Source organism: Danio rerio, chromosome 1 (assembly GCF_052040795.2).
Source record: "Danio rerio strain M-AB ecotype USA chromosome 1, GRCz13ab, whole genome shotgun sequence".
NCBI classification, from domain to species: Eukaryota; Metazoa; Chordata; class Actinopteri; order Cypriniformes; family Danionidae; genus Danio; species Danio rerio.
The window spans coordinates 54,192,774-54,215,394 of NC_141021.1; the positions used below are offsets into that span (position 1 = coordinate 54,192,774).

The 22,621-nt window shown below is 36.9% G+C and overlaps 2 protein-coding genes and 1 long non-coding RNA gene across 9 annotated transcripts in view; 1 reads left to right on the forward strand and 2 right to left on the reverse strand.

Annotated features, from left to right (window-relative positions):
- LOC141375080 (uncharacterized) overlaps window positions 1-19,826 on the forward strand; it is a 23,940-nt gene extending 4,114 nt beyond the window's left edge. For 2 of the 4 annotated variants that reach the window (XR_015477011.1, XR_015477010.1), the window contains 2 exons: window positions 18,006-18,203; window positions 19,469-19,826. This is a non-coding gene — a long non-coding RNA (uncharacterized LOC141375080). Of the gene's footprint in view, window positions 1-18,005; window positions 18,996-19,468 lie in introns of those variants that run through there. The other 2 variants (XR_015477008.1, XR_015477009.1) reach the window with 1 other exon arrangement.
- snrpb2 (small nuclear ribonucleoprotein polypeptide B2) lies at window positions 3,385-12,106 on the reverse strand. 2 transcript variants are annotated; one of them, NM_001256190.1, is made up of 7 exons: window positions 12,004-12,106; window positions 11,721-11,810; window positions 11,229-11,401; window positions 5,082-5,216; window positions 4,926-4,967; window positions 4,727-4,815; window positions 3,385-3,800 (listed from the first exon to the last, which is right to left on the reverse strand). In NM_001256190.1, the coding sequence occupies exons 2-7, from the start codon at window positions 11,782-11,784 to the stop codon at window positions 3,641-3,643; spliced, it is 663 nt and encodes a 220-aa protein (NP_001243119.1). In that variant the 5' UTR covers window positions 11,785-11,810; window positions 12,004-12,106; the 3' UTR covers window positions 3,385-3,640. The 2 variants fall into 2 exon arrangements, with proteins under 2 accessions (NP_001243119.1, XP_087091482.1); XM_087235356.1 differs by having other exon boundaries at window positions 3,386-3,800; window positions 5,082-5,345; window positions 11,126-11,401; window positions 12,004-12,029.
- rnaseh2a (ribonuclease H2, subunit A) lies at window positions 14,635-22,398 on the reverse strand. Of its 3 annotated transcripts, none has more exons than XM_087235309.1 (9): window positions 22,183-22,227; window positions 20,743-20,871; window positions 20,565-20,663; window positions 20,010-20,302; window positions 18,224-18,311; window positions 18,011-18,148; window positions 17,226-17,313; window positions 15,124-15,247; window positions 14,635-14,953 (listed from the first exon to the last, which is right to left on the reverse strand). In XM_087235309.1, the coding sequence occupies exons 4-9, from the start codon at window positions 20,033-20,035 to the stop codon at window positions 14,794-14,796; spliced, it is 624 nt and encodes a 207-aa protein (XP_087091435.1). In that variant the 5' UTR covers window positions 20,036-20,302; window positions 20,565-20,663; window positions 20,743-20,871; window positions 22,183-22,227; the 3' UTR covers window positions 14,635-14,793.
- Window positions 22,399-22,621: the final 223 nt, after the last annotated feature.

Below are 22,621 nucleotides of genomic sequence, written 5' to 3' on the forward strand. Positions count from 1 at the left end.
CACCATGGCCTCGGACTTGGAGGTGCTGATTCTCATTTAAGCCGCGTCACACTCAGCAGCAAACCACCCCAGTGCATGCTGAAGGTCCATGTTTGATCAAGCCAACAGAACAACATCATGTGAGAATAACAGAGAAGAAATCTTGTGGTCCCCAAACCTGAGCCCCTCCAGTTCAAGGCAGCACCTTAAAATTCTGTCCATAAAAATTATGAACAGAGTTGGTGGCAAGAGGCAGCCCTGCCGGAGCCCAACATACACTGGTAACAAGTCTTACTTATTGCCGGCAATGCGAACCAGACTCCTACTCTGTTCATACAGGGACGAGTCGGCCCTTAACAGAGCGCCCTATACTCCAAGAGCAACCCTCTACAGCAGTGGTTCTCAAACTGTGGTACGTGTACCACTAGTGGTACGCGGGCTTCCTTCTAGTGGTACACGGAGGAATGAAATATGTCATGTACATCCTACATATATTTCAAAATTTATTAAAAATGATGTATATATTATGCCATATATGACATATAGTCTATATTTCTGAGGTAATCTGCCATGTTTTTTTAAATGTGCAGAGTTGTAGCTGCTTTACTGGGCCTACTACGTTACTATATTTCAATACAGCTCATTTTGGTGGTACTTGGAGAGACAATTTTTTTCTGAGGTGGTACTTGATGAAAAAAGTTTGAGAACCACTGCTCTACAGAATTCCACGAGGGACATGGTTGAATGCTTTCTGCAAGTCCACAAAACACATGGGGACTGGTTGGGCATACTCCCATGAACCCTGGAGCACCCTGGTGAAGGTATAGAGCTGGTCCAGAATAAAATGGGAGCCACCACCCCAGTTGCCCAGTCCAGAGGTACTGTCCTCGAAATCCATGCAATATTGTATGTAAACTATATATATATAGTTTATTTATATATATATTTCAAGAAAGATGCTAACGGTCTAATTCGATTCAATGATCTATGCTAAGCTTAATGTGCTGCTGTTAGACCCCGAAATCAGCTAAATGGATGAAAACATTTTAAAGCTCAACTGTTAAACTCTAGGGAAGTTGTGACATAAGCCTAATCTTTAAAATAAAGAAGTGAAGTGCTCTTTTAAACACCAAAAGATCTCAATCAGAGACAACAAGATGACAAAATTAGAACGCTCATCATAAGCAAATCTCATTATAACTGGAAGTGGAAAAATAGTGCGGCTTTAACGGTGGACAGCTGTGTACATCCATTAGACTGCGTCAGAGACCATGGTGAACTCATCTGACGGCAGACGCTTCACAAGTCCTTCCTTCTCGAACACACTGTGTGAATGTCCAGCACGCTTGAGTTACTTCACAGATTGTGTGTGAGGAAACCTGCTGTGTGACCCTGATCAAAGCAGCGTAAAAAACGATGATTAGGCTGTCATGACGACGACAGATCAGCGCTCTGCTCATTTAGAGAGTAAATGGGGATGACGCTAGCTGATGTCGTCTCACTAGCTATCTTTCCATCAGGCTATTTTTGTGCATTGAGGAATATCACATTAAAATTATCCATAGAGGGACGGTTCACCCATAAATGAAAATGATTATGATGTAGCCTTTATTTGTCACATACACTTTCACATGTAGCCTGTCTCATGTTTACTGCACACAACTACAAACTTTTAGAGAATAAAAAATCTCCTTCTCTGCATACTCAAAGGAGAATTAAAGGTCTGCTCATCTTTACTCTTCAAATTTCCCAATTAAATTATCCTGTTTAAATCAATCCCAAGGGAGATATTTGTCCTTTGCATTCCTCCCTCGTATCAAAAAGCTTATAATGGAGTTTTTGTGCCACTCTATATATTTATTTATTACTAAATTACACTAAGTGAGGGGGTCATTATGTGCTGTCGACTAAATTGTTTGTTATTATGCAAATCTCTTGTGACATTTTTAAAAACAGCATGTCTGAAAAATGTCAGTGACCTCAGTGGTCAGATCCACAGCTGTCTGAATGACAGAACCGGTCTCCGACTAAATACCAACATGACTAATTAATCTACTTAGTTTCCCCACAATAAAACGCAATTAAAATATTGACAACAAAACATGTTTGCAGGGCAAGCATTCAACTGCAGTGTTGTATAATAAAGTCAATGCAATAAGCTGCTGCAGTTATTGATGGATATGTCAACTTGTGGCCGAATTTATAAAGGAATTGCACCCAGAACAGAATTTACAGGAGAGAGTGCTGACGCTTATGAAGGTCTCAATATTCTGTGCCAAACCAACTATTTCAGTCCTTCCATCACAAGTCTGTCTGATAGTTTGTCAATCATACACTGTGAAAAATGCTGGGTTTTACACGATCGGTTTGTGTTGGGGCAACATGAAGGAATCAAGTTAACTTTTTACAAATTTAAAGGGCAGCTATTTTACCCCTTTTTCCAAGATTTAAGAGGAGTCATTTATGTCTCTAGAATGTGTCCATAAAGTTTCAGCTCAAAACACCCATTAGATTATTCGTTTTACCTTTCTAAATCTGGAAAATTTAAGCTGTTTAGACTTTGTAGATGTTTTTGTTGCCTGTGCCTTTAATGCAAATGAGCTAGTTTTCCTTTTTTTTTATTTTAAATAATAGTAAAACACTACCATCTGTGATTATTTATTGAACATCAGTGTTGAACAACTGAAATTAAAACACACATTGCCTAAAATGGGCGAGGCAGTGGTGCAGTAGGTAGTGCTGTCGCCTCACTGCAAGAAGGTCGCTGGTTCGAACTTTGGCTCAGTTTGCGTTTCTGTGTGGAGTTTGCATGTTCTCCCTGCCTTCGCGTGGGTTTCCTCCGGCTGCTCTGGTTTCCCCCACAGTCCAAAGACATGCGGTACAGGTGAATTGGGTAGGCTAAACTGTCCGTAGTGTATGAGTGTGTGTGTGTGAATGTGTGTTGATGTTTATCAGAGATGGGTTGCGGCTGGAAGGGCATCCGCTGCATAAAAAAACTTGCTACATAAGTTTGCTTACTACGGCGTCATGTTAATACACGGCTGTCAATCAATTCAGTGGGCAGGGAAACTGCATTTCTACGTCATGTTGCGGTGGACCTCAAAATGGAGGGATTTGGATCCTATTTTAACATCAGGAAATTAAAAAAAAAAAAAAAAAACTTAGTGTTTTATCACTTCAAGCTGTCCAAACAGCTTACAAAAGAAGATTTTCATCATAGCTGCCCTTTAAGCGAATTGAACAAAACAATTAAGTTGTCCCAACACAATCAAGAATGGTCTTTTCAGCTCATTTTAAGTAAGTAGTTTAAACAAGCAACAAAAAATGCAGTTTAGATTGAAAGAAACAGAACATCTATGCAGTGCTTTTTAAAAAGGTAAAAAACAAAAATAAAAACGTCAGTTACATGGGTGGGCGAGATGACATTTATTTTATAGGCTAACTTTTTCAGTCCACAGTACAAAATAAAGATCTATCCTGGAATATTAAAATGTTCTTAGTGACCAAGTAAGATCCATACCAAAAAAAGGAAGAACAGTAATAAAACTAATTGAAAAAGACAAAAAATAAAATAAAAGTCGAGGATTCACTCATTAGTAATAATCCTCAGGTAAAGTCCATTAAAATGTTTGGTTCTTGACAAACAGGCGTCAGTGCCAAATCACTTTTTGGCATAAGTGATCTTCATGGCACACGTGGCTGTGATTCTGAACCCCTGAAGTGCATCTTTCGCCACTCCGGCTTGAGCTTCGCTTTCAAACTCTACAAACGAAATATCATGTTTTCCAGGCACCAAACGCACTTCTTTAAACCCAGGAAACCTAAAAAATAAAATAAAGCCAATGAGTAAACAGAAAATATGTCTGGTTTGTTTGTTTTTTGGGTAACACTTTAAAATAATGGTCCATTAGCTAGTTTATTTATTCATTTATTCTTCTTCTGTTCCTTATTTATCATTTTTACCCTGATTTACAGAAGACACTAGGTAAAATGTCAATCAGTGTCACAGTAGTTTATACATAAAAAATCTTGTCAGCCACACTGAGCAAAAATGATTTGACTACAAATTTTAAAAAAAGTGCAAAATACTCATTTATTATCATTTTAAACCTTGGTATAGTTTCCACTATCCTTCAAATCACTAGGTTTCATCCATGTCTCATCGTTTAAAGGTAATGACATTTAGAATGATCGTTTATTCTTTAATATACAAGAAAAGTTAAACTATTTTATACATGTCATTTATTTTTCACAAAAGTTATGTGTACCATTAAAGGCAGACACTGCATTTAATGCTTCCCACTCGATTTATAGAAAGAAAAACTTCAGTGAGTGTTTAAAAGTTTTCCACCGAAACAAATAAAAAAAAAAAATCTCAATTTAATATTACAAATCACATCTATATACACAGTAAAAATACAGACAACACTGTAGTATAATGGTCCATTAATTAATGTATTTGTTAAAGTATGAATAAGCTTGTAAAGCATTTATTAATCATAGTTCAGAATTTACTACTGCAATAATAAAATCTTAAGTTGTGCTTGTTAACATTAGTTAATGCACAGCGAGTTAACATTAACCAACATAATATACCTTAAACAACCTTATCTTTTAAAAAAGTTGAATAAATACCATAATAAATGGATTACTAATTGTTTGTTCATGCTAGTAAATACATTAACTAATGGACCATTTATTTAAAGCGCTACCAAATTGCACAGTATAAATCATATTTAAAACTTACTGGTTGAATAACATGGAGAGCATCATCTCATTGGTTTCTTCAGGAAGATTATTCAGGAACAGAATATAGTTTGGAGGATTATCCGGGATCTAAAATAAAACAGAAAACCGATTTAAATTCTCATGCACATAAATGAGATGCATTTTCAAAAGTATTAAAAACAAAATATTCACAAAGTGTGTAAATTACGTAAACACACCTGGACTGTAGCAGGTGGAGGAGGTTGTGTGTTTACAGCTCCCTGCAGGGAAAACATGCACATCTTTAAGCTCAATTTGCTCAGTTGACCTGCTTTTTCTTTATTTAAAACAATTTACAGCCAAATTAGCTGGCATCCAGGAGAATCTCCACTCACCGCCGGCTTCTTGTTGGCGTTGGCTGCTGCCTGTTCCTGAGCCTTCTTTTTCTTTTCTTTCTTCTTCTCTTTATCTCCATATGTGCCTCTCATCTTAGAGACCAAGTCGGAGTCTGTTTTTGCATACTGTATTCGCTGCAGGAACATGAAGCGAAGAAACGTGTAAAGCACCTCTAATATTTATAAAATAGCATGTAAACGTCTGATGAACCTGACAGGAGAGGAACAGTTCATTCGCATATGAAAATGAACTATGGCATCACTCTCTTTTAATAGGTTTTTTTTTTGATCACTGGATTGTTCATGCGTGAAATTCAGACTGAAGCCAGGGAGTAAAAAATCTGAGATAGAGGAAAGTCTGTACTGTTGTGCTTTAAACCGCATTTCTAAAGAGATAAATATAACACATCCGGTTGTCAGAATTACTAGCTCTCCTGTATATTTTTTACCCCCAATTTCTGTTCAACAGATTTCTAAACATAATAGTTTTAATAACTCATTTCTAATAAATGACTTATTTTATCTTTGCCATGATGACAGTAAATAATATTTGACTAGATATTTTTCAAGATACTAGTATTCAGCTTTAATTAACATTTATAGACTTAACTAGTTTAATTAGGCAAGTTAGGGTAATTAGATTAAATAAAAAGTGAGTAATGATGTTTTAAGCGTGTCATTTTCAAAATAAATCTGAAATTAAACTAAAACTTTAATCAACTTTAGTCTTGTTCAGAGAACTTTAATAAAAATTTGTTAAATTCAATACTAGTAATATTCAAATGCTGTTTCTGATATTGATCAAATGTGCATTGTCATAGTTGTTATACAGGATTAAAATGTAAGAATTTAAAAATTAAGAATCTCTTTTTCTTTACATTTTGTTTTTGACAGCAGTAGAAAAAATTAAACAATAAACAAAAAAACAACAAACAATTTCCTTTTAAATTTGAATTCAAGCACTTTCAAGGACCTATGTTTGTTTTTAAGTACTTTCCATTGGTAGAATCAATTTGTCTGAAATTCAGCTACTTTCAAGAAATGTGGGGAAAGGGACCCTTGATATACAAATCACAGATGATCAATTGAAGGAAGCTTGGAAAAATGCAATGTCCTTAAAGGTTCAGAACTTTTTTTTTTATATTAACAGATGTGTGTGTGTTGAGCACCAGTCAGCTTTAATTGTGGGGAAAACAAGATAATTTTGAGCTTTTGTCAGCTTACTTCAGCTTCTGGGTTTAAAATGATTTTTGGGGCGGGATCAAATTTGGCGACAGAGCGCAGTACTGCAAGTGCAAAGATGACACGTCGGTTTCTCATTATTATTCATAGCGGAGTTTTCTTATCCTATGTGAAGAGCCTGCTGCTTAATTATTCAATAGAGCACATGCTTTCCGAAGGCAAGGCAGACCTGCCAGTGTCAAGCCCAAGCTGTGAGACACGGACCCACGGCACGCAGTAGTTGTTCATGAAAGCTCGTATGTGTTTGTTTCCATGATCCACGCGGTTTGTTGCATGTTTTTCCCCGCGATCTTGTCAGGGACGATCATACAGCAAAGCTGTGTGTGTGCTGCAAGCATTTTAGTCAGGAGAGCAGCACGAGAATTAGAGAATGGCGGACGCTGTCTTTTATCAGGAGTTCGTTCACATACAGACACATCACCGTGCTGCTGTGTTTGCCTAAATCCTCCAGATTACCAGCAGGACTAATAGTTAAAATAGGCAGGTCAGGAGATCTGCTGCACCGAGCCTGCATTCAGATCTATAATTTAGACCTGGGGATTGAGGGAGAATCCTCATTTATAGTGTTTACATGAACACATTATATATCTTTATAATGATATAAATTGTGGTGATCTGTATATAAAATTACGAATAACAAATGTAGCAGGGCATTAAATTACTGTTTATTTCTTTGCATTTTAACTTTGTAAACTATAAACTCATGCATCTCCTCACGGTTTGTGTCTCATTTTGTGAGCTAACTGACATCAACAGTTGTTCGCTCCCCTTCTCCCCTGCTGGCCACGCCCACTCCTGCCCTTTGCTCGCGTAGCTCCACGCCCATTATAATGCATCTTCTGAAAAAATTCTGAAGTAGACTTTAACTGAAAGTGGGGGGTGTCATGGCCCATTAAGTGTATGTAACAGAGTAAAACCAATGCAACTGAAAATTCTACAGAGCTCACATCCCTCCCTCAGGGAGGCACAAGTTTAACTTCCTAGGGCTTAGTGGCCACATACGTGGACAGCACATTTTAGCTCTAATGTTTTATATTTTGTTTCAGACATACAGTGTGATCCTGCAACTGTTTTGCAGCATATGAAATGTCCCAAACACTATTTTAGCTGTCTAAAATGGGCAAAAAAATGTTGTTTTAACTAATAGTCAAAACATGTTCAAATAAATGTGTGTAATGTATGTGTTATTATTGCATTAAAAAACAGTCAGGAAAAAACGGCTGTGTTCAAGGCAGAAATAAAGAGTTTTTCATTCTATTACACAAAGGTGACTTTACTGTGTTTTATGTAAATTGGGACCACGAGTCCACATATATGGACATAATTTTTCTCTAAAAATACATCATGTCAAAATATGATACTTAGGTTTTATTCTAATTAGGTTGCAATAAGCATGTGAAAATGCATGTAAATAAACAGCTTGGGCCTTAAAAAGCCCATATTATGGGTTTTTGAAAATTCCCCTCCATGTAGTGTGTAACACAGCTCTAAGTGAAGTGAAGTATCCAGCTAAGGCTTAAATCTGTTAGTGTACAGTGTTTAAAACGGTTGATTCATTTATAAAAGAGTCGACTCATAGTGCTTCAAACGAGTCGCCTTGATACCGATTCATTAGGTGTTTCGCCATGACGTACGAACGAAACCAAGTTATTCACGTGCACGCGCAAACCCGGGAGATTTCAAACCTGAGGCCCCGCCCTCTGACGCAGAAACCCAGACACACACACACCCACAAACACACGCACACACACACACAAACATGCCGGTCAATTGAAGTCACACTGCAGATGGATATTATATTGAGTCTCTACCCAAAGATGAAACCTCAGCATTATAACCAAGCAGTTGGAAACTACTGGAAACTTCTGGAAACTACATGCTACAAAGATTACTTCATCAGCGTTTGTTAAAGGAGGGATCAGTAAAGAGTAACTTACTGCTGGACGTCAGGATGGATTTTTCTTCCTCCATTTCTCAAGTGTAAGTACGTGCGATTAAAGTTGACTCTAGCTTGCAAATGTATTTAGTTGTGATTTGTTACTTGTAACCGCGTGTACTGTATCAGGTTAACTGGCTATATTCTCTTATCGCGTGCAAAGTCACGTTAAAAACGCGACGCGTGCTGCTTTGTTAACGGAGCTCCGTGGACGAGGAGTAGTGTGTGTGTCTGTGTGTGCGTGTGCGCGTGCTGTCATCCGGAGGTGTGTGTGTGTGTGTGTGTGTGTGTGTGTGTGTGTGTGTGTGTGTGTGTGTGTGTGTGTGTGTGTGTGTGTGTGTGTGTGTGTGTGTGTGTGTGTGTGTGTGTGTGTGTGTGTGTGTGTGTGTGTGTGTGTGTGTGTGTGTGTGTGTGTGTGTGTGTGTGTGTGTGTGTGTGTGTGTGTGTGTGTGTGTGTGTGTGTGTGTGTGTGTGTGTGTGTGTGTGTGTGTGTGTGTGTGTGTGTGTGTGTGTGTGTGTGTGTGTGTGTGTGTGTGTGTGTGTGTGTGTGTGTGTGTGTGTGTGTGTGTGTGTGTGTGTGTGTGTGTGTGTGTGTGTGTGTGTGTGTGTGTGTGTGTGTGTGTGTGTGTGTGTGTGTGTGTGTGTGTGTGTGTGTGTGTGTGTGTGTGTGTGTGTGTGTGTGTGTGTGTGTGTGTGTGTGTGTGTGTGTGTGTGTGTGTGTGTGTGTGTGTGTGTGTGTGTGTGTGTGTGTGTGTGTGTGTGTGTGTGTGTGTGTGTGTGTGTGTGTGTGTGTGTGTGCGTGCGCGCGTGTGTGTGTGTGTGTGTGTGTTGTCGTCCGGAGCAGGGTTAAGTGCGTGTGTGTGTGTGCGCAATATGTGTGTGTGTGTGTGTCTGTGAAAAGAGCAGAGTGAGAAGCTAGGAGATCTCCTCAACTGTTTTTGCTCAATAAAATAGTTAGTCGTCTGAATTTTCAAGTCCATAGTCTGTATTTACATTGACCCACAGGCAGCTAAAATCCACGCCTACACTATCGAGCGTGCATGAACTGTGATTACTTTTATATTGCTGATTAGCTGTTTGGCATTTCACTCTCTGACTGAAGGCAGTCGACCAATCGCAACAGGCTGTCATCGGTCCAATCAGAGCAGATTAGCTTCGCGCTAAGGAGGGGTTTGGGAACAAATGAATCACTGGACGATTCATACAGGAGTCGCTGGGATAATTAGATAAAAATAAATGCAGATTATAAGACCACGAAAGTGTTTTTTTGACCTTGCATGCATATTAAACTGTTGTTGGAGACCCTTACAACCAAGATATGACCCTATTTCATGTATAATATGGGCTCTTTAAGAGGTTAAAGAGGAGTTGTCACCAATGTGTCTGAAATGTAAAACAGAGAAAGAAGACCTTGTTCATTGTTTCTGGCTTTGCAGGCAAATTCAACAGTTCTGTGCCATGATTGAACAAGAAATTTATGGTATTTTATCTATTAATATTGGTTGCGACCCAAAGCATATGCTGTTTGGTTTATACGAAGAGATTAATATGAAATTCATTAAAATAGAAATTAAAAAACACTTTGCAAGTTCCTGATATTTTGTGCAAGAAAATGTATTCTCCTGAACTGGATAACGGGTAAAACTCCTACAAAGTCTTCATGGCACAGGGTAAAACTTGAATATGTACCACTGGACTACTTAACTTGTGTTTTAAACGGCAAAGATGTTTTGTTTCATGAGAGGTGGGATCCATTTTTGTTACATATGGGTTTAAACATAACCTTCATACTCATCAGACGGTTTATTTAATGAGGTCAGATCTTGTGAAGGTTTGTGGTGCATGAATATGCAAGATCTCTTTTAAAATACTTTTTATTTAACTATTATTATTATTATCATCATCATCATCATCAACTTATTTTCTCCGCCCTGTTCTGTTCATTTGTTTGTTGTTGTTGTATCTCTATTGCTTGAAAATTTAAATTTAATAAAAAATAAAAAAAAGCAGTAGTAGTAGTGTGAGGACCATGTTCATAGGATGTACTATAACAAACAAGATGGAAAAATCATTGCAGCACATTGTAATTGCGTAATAAGTTATTGTTTGCTTGGATTTTGCGCAAGTGTAATGTTGTTCGAGGTATCTGTTTTTTAAAATGTAGTGTATAAATATTATTAAAATTACTAATTATACATGTATTAATGCTGTAAAATGATTAACCACATTTAAAGTAAGTTTTGTTTGTTTCACAAATATATCCAAAATTTGTAAATCATGCACTCCATCTGAATTTCACGCCACAGCAATAACGTCATGCACAATTGATCAATAAAAAGTACAATAAAACATAATATATGTAGACTTTGTATGACTTGCGTTCATACTTGTATAATACATTTTTCACAAATCGCTTTTCTTATAAAACAGCTTTTGTTTCTTCACACATCATCTGTAATGATTATCAGAAAAAGATATATGTAAAACATGGCATATAGAATTAACTAAATGACTAACCCAAAATGACTAAATCAACACTAGATGAACTTCTAATTTGAAAAATCGAATAATAACACAAAGTCATCGGCGGAATAGCCTAGTGGTTAGCGCTCTGACATATGGTGCAGTAGCACTTCAAGGCATCCTGAGTTCGAATCCCAGCTCGAGGACATTTCTCGTCCCTACCCTGTCTCTCTTCCACTTTACTTCCTGTCTATAGTACTGTCCTATCTACTTAATAAGGCAAAAAGGCAGAAAAACTATATCTTTAATCAAATTAATAAATAAAACAAAAAGTCAATAGAATAGTTCACCCAAAAATGAAAATTTACTCCCCATTTACTCAATTTCAAATTTTTGGGTGAACTATCTCTTTAAAGTCAATCAAAAGCCCCAAACTGCTTCATTTTCTGAAGTGATAATCATTTCAGGTGTAGTTCCTTGATAGGAATAGGAGCTGTGGCACTGACCATGGGTTTATTGTAGAAGGGGAATCCCTGAAGCTGTCTGAGGGCATTGGTGGCTGCTGAAAGCTCCTTGAAGATCACAAACGCCTGACCCCTCATCCTCATGGTCTTCAGAGCCACGATGTCCATAATCTGGCCGAACTGCGAGAATAAGGCGTACAGTGACCTCTTCAGCTCTGTAGAAACGATTAACACAACATTAGCACCATTTAATTGACCGTGAGAAATGTACTTTGATTAGTTTGATTTGAATAGTTTAATACATTTCCTCATTTAGAAATTGCAAACCATTTTTTTCTGGATTTATATGATGAAGGAGATAATATAAAAGCAACTTTACCCCAATCTTAACTTTAAAACTGATGTGGAGCAATTATTACTGTGAAAAGCCCTTTACTAATTAACTCAAACATACTTCAATGAGCAAAGACAAACAAAAATGTCAAAGCTTTTCCACATATAGACGCAAGTTACAGTACAAACGAAAGACTTTACCTTCTTTCTTGATCTTATCATTAACATTGTTGATGTAGATGGTGTGATTCGGCCGGATGTCCATGATTAATAAACTGAGGTAAAATGTCCCTGCAGTAAACACATAAGAGATCCAGTACAATAAACAACGAGGAACTACAAACACAAAACACTCGCAGTGTCTCCCATTTAAGCCTTCTGAGATGCCTGAAATGACACTGAGTGCAGCTCTATAAAATTATAAACGTGAAACAACTTATTGATAGATTTAAAAATCACAATAAAAGTGAATGAACGGACTCACCACACTTCTGGATTTAAGCGGAAACTGGCGCTTCGCTTCTTCTTCGTTTCCTTTATTGTTGTGAATCGGGTTTCGCTTGTTGCGCCACCTGTTGTCGCGGAGTGATACTAACACTATTGCTAGGACTTTTCGTTGCTAGGTTTAGCAACTTTTCATATACTACCCTAGCAACATTTTTGAATTCAAAAAGCACCTAAGATCAAGTTTATCAATATTTGTGATTGGCCATTTGATTGTTCATTAGCTGAAGTTACCTTGTTGTTAGCGTGTATAACTGTTGTTCATTTAGATAGCATTAACTGCTAATACATTTCCCAGTACTGGGTTGCAGTAAACATTAAAACATATGCAGGATAAAATGTTTTTTAATGCTGAGATGGCCAGTCAAGTTGTGAAAACTCATTATTTTGTATATTATAAAAAGTTGCTTTGAGTTGGGATTATGTAATGATGCTATAATAACACAAAGACGTCATAGCATCAGTTAGCAACAAATTATTCCACCTTTAGCATTTTGTAAAAGGGATGTTTATGCAATGTTTTTTTTTTATTGTATGTAGGCTATGTTCAATATTTCTGGATTGATGTGGAATGTCTATTTAGTGGTGATAGAATGAGGATACAGAAAAGAGATGTTGACAAAAAAGATATAGATAAAAAATATCCTGTTTATGTTGAACTTTTGATAATATTTGGTAAGTTTCATATACACAAGTGTAAATGGACAGAGAGGAAGCCTAAAATCTCTCATTCATTCATTCATTTTCTTTTCGCTTAGTCCCTTTATTATTCTGAGGTTGCCACAGCGGAATGAACCGCCAACTTATCCAGCATGTTTTACACAGCGGATGCCCTTCCAGCTGCAACCCATCACAGGGAAACATTCATACACTCTCATTCACACACATACACTTCGGACAATTTAGCTTATCCAATTCACCTGTACCGCATGTCTTTGGACTTGTGAGGGAACTGGAGCAAGATGTAAATGCCACACAGACTTTCCAACTGACCCAGCCGAGGCTCGAACCAGCGACCTTCTTACTGTGAGGCGATCATACTACCCACTGTGCCACCGTGACGCCCTAATATCTCCATTTTAAGGCTAATTTACACTTAAAGGAACTCTTAAAGGTCTTGCAAGTCGTAAAGCAACCATAACTGTAAATATACTGCAAAAACTAAAGTCCTATGGTAATTGTCATGCTGTATACCCGCTCTTGTCCTTTTGTTACTTTCTTTTCGTTTATTTATTTGTTTAACATATTTTATGCTACAACATGAATATCCTATTTTAAGATTTGAAAAGCATTTGATTGGAAATGTTCAGTAAATATAATGAAAATATTAAGTTAAGAAATCCGCCTTTAGAAATAAAAATGTTTTCATAAACAGAAGTTTGCGAAGTGTATACCAAAATGTAATTTATTTTTAATGGAAATGGAAACTTTGGAAAAGTCTCTAATGCAAATTAATAACAAAAAGAACGACCTGATTTAAGATTTGAGGGAGGATTTTCTTTCTAGGACTAATCCCCCGCTGTAATTGTTGACTGTGTCCCATTGTTTTCATTACTATGTTTTAACCTATTGTATTTATTTCTATTATTAAAATGTTATTTGAATTTCTGGATGTTTTTTTTTTTTATTTATTGTAATGATCTTGAATATATTATTGTCTAAATTTGCATAATAATAAAAAAATTTGCATTTAGCAACTAACTTCCTTTTAAAATTAATTGGTAACAGCCTCCTCACAGCGAAATTGTGTAGGTTGGACTTCACACAGATTTGCAAAGATTTTAATTGATTAATCCCAGTTTTATTGATGATGTATAGACAGTCAACCATATTTACCAAAAAAAACTTTTTAATTACTTCTGAAAATATCAGAAAGGCGACTATAGCTACTGCAATGTGACGAGCAAATAAATGGGATTTTTTCCAACATTAGCCTCAAATATATTTTCTAATCAAACTATCATAATAGTCTTTTATTTACCCCATCGGTGAACATGAACTACAGAGGTTGTGAAATCATCCATACAACTATAATCTGATATTTGTGTTGTGTACTAAAGTGTGCTTATATGGCTGATACTGTATGTACAAATACATTAAGATAAATGTGTTCAAGAAGGTTGCACTGCAGCTTTCAGTCAGACACACACAAGCACAAAATAACATAATAAATAAAATAATAAAGGGGCTGCATGGTGGTGCAGTGGGTCACAGCAACAAGGTCGCTGGTTCTGCTGGGTCAGTTGGCATTTCTTTGTGGAGATTGCATGTTCTCCCTGTGTTCGTGTGGGTTTCCTACGGGTGCTCTGGTTTCCCCCACAAGTCCAAAGACATGCACTTTAGGTGAATTGGGTAGGCTAAATTGTCCGTAGTGTATGTGTGAATGAGAGTGTATGGATGTTTCCCAGTGATAGGTTGCAGCTGGAAGGGTATCTGCGGTGTAAGTTGAAGTTGGTAGTTCATTCTGCTGTGGCGACCTTTGATTAATAAAGAAACTAAGGTGAAAAGAAATGAATAAAATAATAAATGACTAATATTCTGAATAAGACACTATGAAATTCTGTACTTGCTATAGAAATAAGCTGAGACACATTCAAAAAGACCACCCCCATGAAAAAAACACAATTTTATTTACTTTTCGTCCTGAAAATTGTTAAATGGGCACCCAAAAAATGTGAAAATATAATACTTTGTCATGCACAGTTCATCATCTGCAGTGTTGGATAAATCCGACTTGTGTATTTCTCCCCCTGATGGAGTGTGTTTGTGTTCAGAGTGTGTTTATGCTCTTCAGTTTGCGCTCAGTGAAAAACCGGTGTGTGTCTCGTGTGTGTGTGAGCTCAGACGGTTTATTGCGACTAAAATAGGACAACACAGAGGTGTTGTTCTGGCGAGCAGCAGCCTTTTCTCCATCCTCTTCATCATCATCCCTACACACAAACAAACACATTTATTATTACAAACAGACATCAACAATTACTATAATATTGGAAGAGAAAGAAACGCAATATTATTGTATGTATAGCGTAATATTACATACTATGTGGGGTAAAAACCTCTTTGTGTGAGTGACTGCAGCGCCCTCTGCTGTCAGACTTACCAGTGAACAGTTACAGCTTTACTGTCCAGCAGAGTCTGCGCCGTGCTCCAGCTGAAGCGCACAAACTGAGGATAACCAAACACTGGGTCCAGATACTTCAGCAGCCAGCTCTTGGTTTTGGGGTCTAAACACAAAAAGACAACACCTTATTCATTCGTTCAGTTGTTAATTCGTTTGTTTATTTGCAGCACAACTACACTCACCGGCCACTTTATTAGGTACACCTGTCCAACTGCTCATTAACGCAAATTTCTAATCAGCCAATCACATGGCAGCAACTCAATGCATTTAGGCTTGTAGATTTGGTCAAGACAATCTGCTGCAGTTTAATCAGAATGGGGAAAAAAAGTGATTTAAGTGAGTTTAAACATGGCATGGTTGTTGGTGCCAATTGGCTGGCCTGAGTATTTCAGAAACTGCTGATCTACTGGGATTTTCACGCACAACCATCTCTAGGGTTTACAGAGAATGGTCTGAAGAGAAATTATCCAGTGAGCGGCAGTTCTGTGGGAGCAAATGCCTTGTTGATGCCAGAGGTCAGAGGAGAATGGTCAGACTGGTTCCAGCTGACTGAAAGGCAAAAGTAACTCAAATAACTACTTGTTACAACCGAGATATGCAGAAGAGCATCTCTGAAGGCACAACACTCGATTTCTGCTGCGACTTTCGGATGGTAGGGTCAGAATTAGGCATCAACAATATGAAAGCATGGATCCATCCTGCCTTGTATCGACAGTTCAGGCTGGTGGTTGTGGTTTAATGGTGTTTGGGATATTTTCTTGGCACACTTTGGGCCCATTAGTACCAACTGAGCATCGTGTCCACGCCGCAGCCTACCTGAGTATTGTTACCGACCATGTCCAACCTTTTATGACCACAATGTACCCATCTTCTGATGACTACTTTCAGCAGGAAAACGCTTTATGTCATAAAGCACAAATCATCTCAGACTGGTTTCTTGAACATGACAATGAGTTCACTGTACTCAAATGGCCTCCACAGTTACCATATCTCAATCCAATAAAGCACCTTTAGGATGTGGTGGAACAGCAGATTCATATCATGGATGTGCAGCCGACAAATCTGCAGCAACTGCGTAATGCTATCAAGTCAATATGCAGCAAAATCTCTGAGAAATATTTCCAGTGCCTTGTTGAATCTGTGCCATGAAGGATTAAGGCAGATCTGAAGACAAAAGGGGTCCAACCTGGTACTAGTAAGGTGTACCTAAAAAAGTGGCCAGTGAGCGTATTTATAACATTACTGATAATAAAAGTTTAATGCGAACAGAGAAATAGTTTAGCTTATTGCTGTATCAGTTTCCCTAGCTATTTTATGAAGAAAAAAAACATTGAAACACTTCTAAATCTAAAACAATATTTTTATAACAATAAAAAGACACCAACAACAATAAATAAAACATATGATACAATATTTTAGGACTTGCTTTTGATTTTCTTTTAAATCTACCATTTTTTTAAGGATTCACATTTAAAAATATTTATTTTAACATCTCTATGGATGATTTTTTATGTCTGATAACATTACAAAACATGGCATTGCGGTAACACTTTATTTTGATGGTCCATTTGAGTATTAGTAAACTGCTTAATATCTGCTGATACAGACATTCAACAGACATTTAACTGACTGTAAGAAACTCTGCAAGTACATGTCAACTTACACTAACCCTAACTTAAACCTAACAGTCAACTTATAACATAATGAGAATTAGTTGGCATGTAGATGCAATGTAACTTATATTCAACAAACATCAAAATAAAGTGTGACCGGCATTGCAAATGTATATGTTTTTCTCAAAAATAAAAATTTTAAATGCTGAAAATTCTGGATAATGTAAATATATTCAAACAAAAGTTATATATCAGAATGTATCTGCTCTAACTGGTCAAAGAAATGTAAAAATATTTAAAATATTAAATCATCATATGACGGCGTTACTAGCAGAAAGGTGTTCTTTTTCAGTCTCTGCGTTCAAATAACAGCAGCTTGCTTTTAGGCAAAATGATTATGGATTTACCACTAATTGAAAAATGTATATTTGTTTAGCAAATGGAAGGAATCATAAAGCATCTACAGACCATTAGGATACCCAGAGCCATAATCTGTGTCCACGTCACCCAAATCTTCAGCAAACTTCCAGGATTTGACAGCATGGTCTCTGGCCACCTAGAAAGAAAACAAATTACAAGGAACTGTAAAAACACAGAAGTGCAGTGTATTGGATTAAATTTACATAAGAAAATTCTTAACTGTATATTGTACAGTTAAATATATTGTGTGTATGTTTGTGTGTGTATATATTTATGAAGAGTTTGTTTTCCCAACCTCCTGTGTGTAGATTCACTTCTAAGGGAAAGGATAGATTGAATAGGATAGATGAAATAACTGAAAATAAACGCATTTAGATTAAAATTTCAGCCGCCAATTTTATTTTGTTGTAGCATTTTTGTAGAGTTTTTTTGCCTCTGATTCTGAACTCTTCATATATACAATTAGTTATATATTGTTTATTAATTATATGGTGCATAACATTTATTTCCATCAAGGGTTGCTTTCATTTTCATACTTTCTTTAAAAGCACACTTGATCTGATACCAAACATTCACAGTATTGGTCGATACAAACACTGCACTGATTGCAGTGCAGTCTTTAAATCATACTAAATATGAGATAGACACCCAAATCATTTGTCTTTTTATAATAGAATAGAATATTTTTATAAAGAAAAACACCTATGGTTCCCACTCTATGCTTTTTTCAGATGTGATTACAGCAAATTTTGAATTAAAAAATGCACATTTCACTTTACTGGACCTTTAATAACTAACACTCCCGTTTTCTCCACCTCTGATGGGCAGATTACCTTTGCACAGATGCTGGCAGCGCTGACGATTGGGAATAAGGAATCAGCTTTGGGACGGACTGTGACCTCCACACCGGGGAACCGTTGCGACAGCTTGTCCTGATACTTCTCTGCTGGACCCACAGTGTCCACAAACACCTGAGAGGAAAAACAGACTCGTCATTATGGGCCATTTCTGCGGTTTATCATGCAGGTTTGCTTTGTCTCAATCACCTCTTTGAGCTGCACCCCAGAATCCAGAGCATACTGCACCAGGCCAATCGCTGCATCGTGTGAAAGGGCATTCAGATTGTATTTTGCTCTGAAAAAATAATAACAACAAAACCTTGATGTCAGATATACTTGCAGCTATTTTTTTTTATTCTATATTCTATACAGCGAGGAAAATAAGTACTGAACATGTCATGTTTGTTTCCTGGAAATAACATTTCTAAAGGAGCTTTTGACATGGAATTGAACCAGATTACGATAAAAACCAGAACAATGTTAACATAAAAAGAAACAGACAAAAAAAAAATCTGAAATATTTTGTGTAATAACAATGGAATGACACAAGGAGAAATTACTGAACTATTAAAACGTATTTAACACTTTATATAAAAGGCTTTTGTTGGTGATGGCAGCTTAAAGACGCCTCTCATATGGAGAATGAAGTCACATGAATTGCTCAGGCATGAGTTTTTCACAGACTTCAACAGAGTATAAAAATATTGATGGTTCTGTGGGTCTCGTCTATTAATTTTGATCTTTATTTTGTATTCTCTATTGGATTCAAGTCAGGTGATTGGCTAGGCCATTCCACAGTTTTATTTTCTTTCTCTGAAAGCATTTGCGAGTCTCCTTGGCTGTGTTTTGGATCATTGTTTTGCTGAAATGTCCACCCTGGTTTCATCTTCATCATCTGCTAATGTAGATGTTGGACTGAAGCAGCGAATATTCATTTACACTGACGATGGTTGCTAATAAACTAGAGAAAAAAAAGAGATTTCAGCAGCTGTCTGGGCTTTCCATGCTTTTCAACACCTTCCTTTCTTCGTGTGTTCAATACTTTTCCTCTGCGTCCTTTCATTTTATTACACTTAACTTAATTTGTAAACTAATTAGTTTAGTTTTCGTTGCATATGTGGATTTCTTTGATTATTACCATTATATATCGTATTAGAGGGTATTCATGTACAGTTGCTATGGGAGCCCCCAGGTTGATGTCAACAGAAGAACCGCCACTCAAAAGCGAAAGCAAATCAGCATTGAATTTTATCATTTTTTTCAGTGGCTTAACTTGCACAGATTATCTATTCACCTTAACGTACACATCAAAACTAACCATGTTGATTTTGTTAACTCGCATTGCTAGTTCTGTGTTGAACAATTTATCAGTGCATAGCAATAAGAAAATAAAATTATTTGCGTTTGTTTCTAAAATTGAAATCTAAAAATGCACTTCCTGTTTGTTTTCAGTTGAATTCTCACATTAAGTCTGTCTGAGGTATTGGGCCTGACTAACATACTTAACCACGCCCCTCCAGCTGTCAGATTTGACAACAAACAGAAATGGTGAGCAGGAGGAGTTTGTTAGGCTGTAATAACTCTCCCAAAACCCTTTTCCTTTTCTTTCTGAATGAAATGCCTACTTTAAGACATCCAATTAGCCATGAGTAGAAAAAGAAAACAAGCCACGCCCACTGTTGTCTCATTTATTATTCCGTTTCTGTAGGAACTGCATCACTATATGAAAAAAAAGACAGCCGCAGCTTCCAATTCATGCAGACTTTAGGAATAACAATGTGAGCTAGTAAATAAAGTAAATTTTGATTTCAAGTGGACTGAAAACCTGCTTTACTAGTCGTAGTTTGAAGGAGTTTACCAACCAGAGCGAAATGTTGTGGAAACTATGCTTTGACAAGCAGTTTTGTACACCAAAAATGTTTGTTTTGTGCTGATTTAATCTGACATAACATCACACTAGCCTTCTCTTCACTGAAATCTAGCATGCTGGTACCTTTGTAGCATGCTGGTGGAAATCATGTTGGGCGAGAGGATCTGAAGGGCCCAGCCTACGAAACTTTTGGCCTCATCGAGCTTCACAAACAGGTTCTCTCGCTCAGCCTCCGTCAGCGTCTTTGAGTCTAAATAGACAACAAATATACTGAAGATTTACACACATGCTCTCTAACAAAATATCCATTCATTCATTTTCCTTTGGCTTAGTCTCTTTATTCATCAGGGGTCGCCACAGCGGAATGAATCACCAACTATTCCGGCATATGTTTCACACAGTGGATGCCCTTTCAGCTGTAACCCAGTACTGGAAAACACCCATGCACACTCATTCACACACACACACTCATACACTTAAGCAAATTTAGTTTACCCTATTCACCTATAGCGCATGACTTTGGACTGTGGAGGCTCCTGGAGGAAACCTACGCCAACACGGGGAGAACTTGGAAACTCCACACAGAAATGCCAACTGGCACAGCTGGTACTCAAACCAGCGACCTTCTTGCTGTGAGGTAACGGTGCTAACCACTGAGCCACCATGTCACCCTGTAACAAAACATGCTGAATAATTCAGACCAACCTGCCACTTTTAAATTCTTTAGGTCTTCTTTTCTGGATACAGGGCAGAAGCATATGCCGTACACCATGGGTCCTGGAAAATAGTAACATATTTAATGCACACTCCAGTTTCAATCGGATATGAGCTTTTTTCCAGTGAAGATGACTCTCACCTAATACGGGTCCCCTGCCCGCCTCATCGATGCCCAGGCAGCAGTCCTCTGTCTTACACAAGTCTGGGATAGATGAAGACAAGCGGCAGCTCACAGAGTTGTCCGCCTCAAAATCACTCAGATCCATCACTAATAAAACAGTGAATATCATTTTAAAACATGTTAGATCAGTATATACAGTTGAAGACAGAATTATTAGCCCTCCTGTTTATTTTTTTCCTTAATTTCTGTTTAACGGAGAAAAGATTTCTTTAACACATTTCTAAACATAATAGTTTTAATAACTCATCTCTATTAACTGATTTATTTTATCTTTGCCATGATGATGACAAAAAGTAAATAATATTTGACTTGATATTTTTCAAGACATTTCTATGCAGCTTAAAGTGACATTTAAAGGCTTAACTAGGTTAATTAGGTTAACTAGGCAGGTTAGGGTAATTAGGCAAGGTATTGTATAACGATGGTTTGTTCTGTAGACTATCGAAAAAATATAGCTTAGGAAGGCTAATAATTTTGAACTTAATTTTTTTTTTAAAAACTGCTTTTATTCTAGCCGAAATAAAACAAATAAGACTTTCTCCAGAAGAAAAAAATAATATCAGACATACTGTGAAAATTTCCTTGCTCTGTTAAACATAATTTGGGACATTTCTTAAAAAGGAAGGTGCTAATAATTCTGCTGGATAAGTTGGCGGTTTATTCCGCTGTGGTGACCCTTGATGAATAAAGGGACCAAGTTGAAGAAAATCAATGAAGCTTATCTTGAAAGGCACCTTTTAGAGTGCTATTTAAATAATATTTAAAGGAAAGAAAATTAAAGCAATATTCTAAAATTATAAAATATGAACAATATTTTGAAGGAGGTTCAATAAAGTGCTAAAATAAACTTAAAGCTAACCATTAAACTTACGTGTCGTATTTCCATTATTTATTTTCTTGAACTTGTATAAATCCTAAAGTTATAATGAATGAAGTAACCTAGTGTTTGACAGAGAAACTCTCTAAGCATTTAAACTTATCTAGAACTTATATCGTTCATTTAAAACACAATATAAAACAGTACAGTACATCATAGATGACTGTTAACAATATATGATCTGATTACTGAGAGATAACGTTATATACATTCATTCATTCATTCATTCATTTATTTTCTTTTCGGCTTGGATCGTTTTATTAATCTGGGGTTACCACAGCGGAATGAACCGCCAACGTATCTTGTATATGTTTAACGTAGCTGATGCCCGTCCAGCTGCAACCCATCTCTGGAACAACGTTATATACATAAATAATACAAATATTGTGCGAACAATGAGTAGTGAGTACATGCGGTTTTACTCTTAAATGCTAACTTGAAGTGTACACAAATACATTCTAGAACAATTAGCTTAATCGTAAAAGTGATTGTAAACAGAAGCATAAACAAGTTGGACGAACCTGAATGTGTGTGCAGCGCGCTTCAACCGGAACTACAGAATTGGCGCGAGTCTGACGGTACAGCGTGACCTTTGACCGACAATATTAAAAAGAAACGAACGTATTTGTTAATTCATTGATAAATGCAAGACATTCTGTAACACACACACAAAAATCGTGTAATGTTCAAAATCATGAAGTGAACGCGTTTAACTGTATGCCTCCTCAACTCAACGTCGCAAGGGCTTGTGGGAAATGGAGTTCAAATATTTTTTATTTTGTCGACTTCGTATATGTATGTATGTATGTATGTATGTATGTATGTATGTATGTATGTATGTATGTATGTATGTATGTATGTATGTATGTATGTGTTGAAAAGCAGAATTCGGTTGATTTTTGTGCTATTAGTTTATGTTGTGGAGGTGAAGCTTGACTAAAAAAAAAATAATAAATGAAC

What these genes read in the sequence shown, in the direction of transcription:
- snrpb2 (NM_001256190.1), bottom strand. Translation starts at nt 11,784, where the DNA reads ATGGACATCCGGCCGAATCACACCATCTACATCAACAATGTTAATGAT. An exon ending in TGATAAGATCAAGAAAGAAG is followed by an intron (nt 11,402 to 11,720) that starts GTAAAGTCTTTC and finishes TCGTTTCTACAG; the next exon opens with AGCTGAAGAGGTCACTGTAC. An exon ending in ACGCCAACAAGAAGCCGGCG is followed by an intron (nt 4,968 to 5,081) that starts GTGAGTGGAGAT and finishes TTTTCCCTGCAG; the next exon opens with GGAGCTGTAAACACACAACC.
- rnaseh2a (XM_087235308.1), bottom strand. Translation starts at nt 20,893, where the DNA reads ATGATATTCACTGTTTTATTAGTGATGGATCTGAGTGATTTTGAGGCG. An exon ending in AAAGAATTTAAAAGTGGCAG is followed by an intron (nt 20,137 to 20,591) that starts GTTGGTCTGAAT and finishes TTGTCTATTTAG; the next exon opens with ACTCAAAGACGCTGACGGAG. An exon ending in TCCACCAGCATGCTACAAAG is followed by an intron (nt 18,312 to 20,009) that starts GTACCAGCATGC and finishes TTATTTTTTCAG; the next exon opens with AGCAAAATACAATCTGAATG.